Consider the following 6,654-nt stretch of genomic DNA (forward strand, 5'->3'; position numbering starts at 1 on the left):
TCGACAATATATTATTTCTCGCCGATATATTTATAACGGTGTGAAATAGATATAATTAACAGACATGATCTATATTTTTGGCTTATGAAATGAAAGTATTATTTTACAGCGATATATAATTTGATATTAAATTTTAATTACGGATGTAATTTCTTTTTATTGAAGTTTGTTAATTTTGAATATTTTGTAATATCTAAATAAGTATATCCGATTTTCCAAAGTAACTATGAAGGTTTATTCTGGAAATGAAAAATATGATTAATTATTGGTTTTAGATTTGCGAATTTTATTCTGAGAGGATTTTCATTTTAATAGAGTCCGAAAATAATTTAATTAATTGTATTAATGTATGTTGCTTTCTAATCCGATGTACAATACATTTATGTGCTACTGTTAAAATTTTACACTTTGCTTCGTATCAACACTATGTTGTAAATGAGAAATTCCGGAAAAGTACAGTCGTTAATTTAGAACCTCGTATATCTTACTATCAGGAGACAATGTATACATTATAGAGTCAACAGGCATTGCCGGCTAAAGATAGATATAGCCTTAGTACCTTAGTCACTCGGTACGGAGTGATATTTGTAATTCGATTAAACGTTTCGATTTTATTACAAACGTTTGCCTTTGTGTCGGTTAATTACATTTTATAGTACCAGGTATCTGTTCGCGACGTTTGTACGTAATTCAGTTCGTAATAATAGACAATGTAACAGTAGTTATAGTTTGACGCGACCCACGCTTGAACCACGAAATTTCCGAACAAATTTTGGTTAATTATAACCGAATTTATGGCCTAATAACGTGGTTGTAAAAGGAATATAAAATGGAATAAAATCTTCTTTAACATTATTGGCATATTTTTACATATAATTATTCTATCGTAAGTACCATAGGTTTCAATAATTTGTTACTAAAAGTGTTTATTTTATATTTTGACCTCGCAACATGAAAATCAATGTTGTTTAATTAAATTATCGAGAGACAATGACATCTTTTAAATTATAAAAATAGTTGAAAATGAACAATATATAGATACCATTTATAATGAAGCAGTAAAACTTCATTGTCCTTCTCTCTAGATTTAGACGAATTTTATTTTCGCGGCGCTTTAATTTTTAAATAATATTTATTAAATCTAAATTAATGTTATTATTATTGAATATTTAAAAAAATTGATGAAGTGATAGCTACGTTTGAAATTTGCTACAAAAATATTATATATTATAACTGTAAAAAATATTTTATATTATATCTTTTTAAATATATAAATATTTAATTGCTTTTGTTGACAGTCTGTGGGAATAGAAGTACGGGTGACCAACGAGATTCCCGTCGTCTCGACGGAATCAAATGCCGTACGAGATGTAGTACCACCTTGGACTACCACATCGGCTCCGAGTCGAACCTCTCCGACAACCCCCACAAATCCACACTCCCAATTCTTATCGCCAAACGTTTTTCACGGACGGAACTCGCTTTGTTCCGCAAATGGTAAGATTTTTTAATCATTATTTTGTATAAAACACGCGTGCGAAAGAAAACAATACCAATTACACTGGTTTTTTAATGCAATAATCATATCAATCTTTATTTTGTGCAATATGTTACATCAAGGTTAAATTGAAAAGAGACACAATGTATGAAATATAAACTGTATTCATTGTTAGAGATGATACAAACATTTACATTGAGAAAAAAGACGCAATATATGAAACATCAATTATATTCATTGTTAAAGATATAAATATTTATATTTCTAATAGTCAGACTTTCAAAAATTTATAAAAATTGAGAAATAAATTTTTTTGAAGATTACGTGACTTATTATATGTATAGTTTTTTTTGAAATTTGATTTATTTAAATATTAAAGTTTTGAAATATTAAAGATCTTAAAATAAGTAATATTTTTATCTAAAACATTGCACAATAGAATATGGAATAGAACTTTTGATAAAAATAATGGAATAAAACTTATTGATAAAAATTTGTAAAGCATCAGGTGTCCGCCCATAAAACACAATTGCATAATAGGCTTAAGTGAAATACCTGAAGTACAATCGACTATCCAACAATCATGTTTGATATTTGCAGAAAAAAATAAATTGTGTTATATGTATTGTCTACACGCGATCAGAATTTATCATCGTGACCCGTTCAATGCCACACGTAGTAATCCCTTTAAATCGATGTTTTCTTCGCAAACACCTGTCTTCCTGGCGGCACAATGTTGCTTCCCAGGAGGATGGCGGATAACGCGTCCAACGTCGGAGCATGACCTCGCTTTCAGAGATATCTCTGTACCGTTCGATTATTTCAGATTACACGCGAAGGAGGCGACCTATGACACTGCGCATCGGTCCTCGTTTGAGTCTCCCGAGTAAGAGCACATCCGCGCCGACCACAACCACAGACGGGGAGTGGCGTGCACTTAGGTAAGTCTAATAGAATATACCTCGCTGTTTCCTACAATTTCCGTTTCTGTAACAACGTATTCCGGTCGCAATAAACCGCAACGTTGCACCGAGCCGCGCGCATGGCAAATAATATAGACTTATTGCAAAAGGACGTTTATGTCACTGTAAATTGGAGAGAGGTTTCTAATAAATTGTAAAATTATAGCGTACTATTTTTTTTTCGTTAAACGTAGGGGAGCGTTTATATTACATGTAAAGTTGCTGACGTAAGTCGGAAATGAAAACCGCCGCAGTTATTCTTCAGCGAAATTTTAGCGATATTTAACATTTAACGTTAGAATATCCGGGATTGTTAAAACGAATAGTGCCATTGGAATGTGTTATGTTTTTACGGTGTTCTTTTCTTGTTTCTCTTTGTTATACATTGTTGGATGAATAATTAACTGGTCTCTGCGCGAACACAGATTCATGCGGGTCCACTGAAAAACGGATCTCTCTGTATGTTATTATCATGGTAATTTGATTGTATATGTCATCGTTAACATAAATTTGCATGCTTATGAAGGTGATCTTGACTTTATCACATAGCCTGTGTAGATATGAATGCGCTGATCCATTGAAGATTTGACTATACTAATTAAGTAATTATGATTGAAATAAAACTTTGTAATTAATAAATCAATGCAGTAGGAACAATTTATTTAAATATATCGCGTATTATATTTGAGTAAGGTGACACGTATTACAGCTCTCTGCGATTATTCTTATCATATCTTGCTGTTATCATTTCAATAGTCCGTTTTATTTTAGCGTTTAAAATTTACACTATATAAAACATTTAAAACCTAAACTTCTACGGACATCAGCTTTACGTAATGTAAAATAATGAAACAGTCTAAGGATATTCTAGACGATTTTAATTGACTTTTGCTATTCCAATCTATCGTTTATGCTAGCATATTATCGTAAGATATGTTTTTGGCTTATTTATCATCATAATTTCGCTCATGCCATACTGCGTTATCAGGTTTTGAACCCTTTCGCCTTATCAACATCAGAAAGAGAGAATCGCGAATCTATCTCGTCGCGGAATTATTCATCGCTCCTGTTATTTTGTTGGTCGGTAACAGTGTATGTTTTTTTACAATATATAAAACTTCTCATCGTATTGGGTATATCCTAGGGCTTGACCGATGGTTCATCTCCTGTCGTTGGGACAGTTACCGACTGTAAGGTTCACATAGCTAGACGTTCATCGATCCACGCAAATCGATGTCTCTCTTGTACCAAACGAGCTGTTCTTGTACTAGTTTTCATTTGTAGATATCAAACATAATTCTCGCATAGCTTAGTCGATTGGAAAATTAATTTAAACGTTCGAATTTAGTAAATGCTTATATATATTCTTGATAGGTAGGAAAAACTCGATTTATCTCGATCGTTAGTAACAATAGTAACTATGATAACAAAATTTTATTAAAATAGTAAAAGTGACCGTCTGTCAGTCATCTAAAAAAACGATGATAAGGAAAATGGTAAAGACGATTCAGGAATACACAATGATAAACTTTCCGATTTTGATCATGTTCTTCAGCACCTCTGTCGCAGATGATATATAATATCATATGCATAGAAGATGCATATCAGATTCTATGTTAATAAAGTAACAATATGAGCTCCCTTATTATGTAACATGGAACAGCTTATTACGCCAGAGGTTTCATCGTGCCCTCCTATATTTGATAATGTTATACCTTCTTCTAATATAGAATATTAGAAGTTACACTAAAATAAGTATATCTACATTAATGAATAATAAGTAGTTTAGTATTTAGTAAATAGATACCTTATCGAACAAACATATTTTTATTTCTTTAAATAAGACGCAGATGATATAAAACATTATATTGCTGATGACGTAATGATTCCTCCTCACTTAAATGAAAGTTCGATTCGCTGCAGTAATTTCATTTGATTCGAGTCTATTTGAATAATGAAAGGTCTATTTACTTATGTCGTTCTGATGTATTCGCAGATGGAATGAGCACAGTAATTGCGAATTTGTCACAAACGTTAGATTGAAATGATTTTCTCTACGATAAAATTCATAATAACAATAATAAAATTATTGAAACGATGTTTATTCAATTTTTCAATTTAATTGCATTGTAGATCTGAACGGGATATAATTTCGATTTTATTTTTACTTTTTATACAAATGTATTTTTTTAAATGCATTATCATATGTCTTTGCAAATGCTTTAACCTTAGTAATATCAAAGGTTTATTTCTATTTTTTTACTGCTGCCACAAGTAGTAATTAATTTCTATTAAATGAATATCTACTTTGAATAAAAAGAATTATTTAAAGGTCATCAAAATATCATAAACTCATAAAGCAATAATGATTATTTATTTTATCGTTCATTATATGTCGGAAAATATAATGTTATGTTATCTCATCCGAAGTAGTGGTTAGCTTCCGCTGCCAGGTACGCCGGTATTACTGCGAACGTTACCTCACGACATAGCAATATTATGGAGAGGGAGGAGATAAAATGAAGAGTTCTTCACGAGATACTTTTTACACACATCACATCTTCATTACTTTTTCGATATTTATGATCCTGTAAATAAACGATCCTTTTCGATTCGAAATAAATATTTATTTAACCACGAGGGAGAGTTGCTTGGTAATATATCTGGTGCTTCTGGCAGATAGAAACCCTTAGAGTTCGCGGTTAGATCGTGTAGCATCAAGATGTCGCAATAGTCGAGGAGTCGATGACACGATCCTGCCACTCCTCGTGGCACCCGGTGGGCAGCCACACGTTTTGTTGTGACCGCGACGGCCTTGCGGACGGTCGCGCGCGTTTCGCTCCGCGGGGGTGTCCGGCTTCTTCGCGGTTTTCGCGTCGGGAGAGGCGACGCACGCGCTCGCCGGCGACGCATGCCGTCGCGTCGCGTCGCGTCGCGTCGCGCGTGCTTCTACGTCGAAAAGCTGATAGTCGCGCGTAAACGTTGCCGCGGCGCGTTGGCGGAGCTTTTGGAGCTTCAACGTCACGCGGAGTTTCTCGGAGCACTTTGCCGGAGTCACGCCCGCACCTGCCGAAAGCGCATGTTTCTGCTCATTCGGTCGTCGGAGCCGGCTGTGGACACGTCGTTATCAATTCCAGTGGTGTGACGTAAAACAGGCGAGACGTGGACGTAACGTGACAGTTTGCGCCCGTGATAGAAAGAGAGTAGTAAATATTATCAGAAACTTGACAAGTGCGATATGAATGAAATCTTGACATTTCGGTTTCGGTTGAATTTTGATCCGTTGGTGTTGGAAAGTGATTGATATAATTTTATGGGATCAGTTATATACGGTAGTTCGTACCAGTTATATACAGTAGTTTGTAGAATGTTGGCTCTTTGAGAAATCTCGCACTACAATCTGATTTGGATCTTTCAATATGAACTTTTATCGATCAGAATTTTGGAGAAAACAGATGATTGAAATCGCGTTTCGAACAAGTTTTAGTTTTCTTACTTGTCCAATTGTATGAAGAATCACGTGTGATCATTGCAGCACGTCCTACGTATACCTCGATAACTTTTTTTACATTAAAAACTTTTCCATTTTCCAACTTTCTTACTACAAACGATACAAATAACGAACATGAAAGTCTGTATTCTTCTTTTTCTATATACAATTTCTACATTCTAAATTTTATTCCTAGGATTTATGGATGATGGTCATATATTTATATCTAATATCGCATATTTCATATTACTGAATATATTAAATTTGAATCTGATTTTTCTAATATTCAAAGCCAATATAAAGTAAGAGTTAAATAAATATATTCAATTCCATGGAATTGAAGAAATCAATTTAATAATAATGTGTTCAGAATACAGATTAAAGTTTTGTTTGTTGAGTGAATATTATTTTGAGATAATTAGACGATATCACATGATTTTCGTTGACGTATCTTCAATTTTGGCATCAAAAGAGTGTTGCTCTTTTATTTTGCAATGGAGATAAATTCTGGGAAAAGTTCGACGAGAAAAGCACATGGGAAATCTTGGGAATTGGTGTTCGTTGACCCGATAGTTGAAATGTAGACGATCGTCCCGATCAAGAGTACCGAGTGGAACTAATGTGATTTGCGCGCGAAATTGAGATAAACACCGAATTCTCGTACGAAGTTTTTTTTCTGGAAGTTATTGAATTGCTCTTTTATG

General features: G+C 33.7%; 1 protein-coding gene across 1 annotated transcript in view; it reads left to right on the forward strand.

Moving 5' to 3' along the window:
• Positions 1 to 4,508, forward strand: part of LOC108768721 (uncharacterized) — a 28,863-nt gene extending 24,355 nt beyond the window's left edge. Inside the window, exons 2-4 of the mRNA XM_018519257.1 lie at positions 1,299 to 1,497; positions 2,325 to 2,439; positions 4,457 to 4,508. Coding sequence (XP_018374759.1) covers positions 1,299 to 1,497; positions 2,325 to 2,439; positions 4,457 to 4,508 — 366 coding nt within the window. The remainder of the gene's footprint in view (positions 1 to 1,298; positions 1,498 to 2,324; positions 2,440 to 4,456) is intronic.
• The last annotated feature ends 2,146 nt before the right edge of the window (positions 4,509 to 6,654 follow it).

The sequence above is a fragment of the Trachymyrmex cornetzi genome, unplaced genomic scaffold (assembly GCF_001594075.2).
Source record: "Trachymyrmex cornetzi isolate Tcor2-1 unplaced genomic scaffold, Tcor1.1 scaffold83, whole genome shotgun sequence".
Taxonomy (NCBI): domain Eukaryota; kingdom Metazoa; phylum Arthropoda; class Insecta; order Hymenoptera; family Formicidae; genus Trachymyrmex; species Trachymyrmex cornetzi.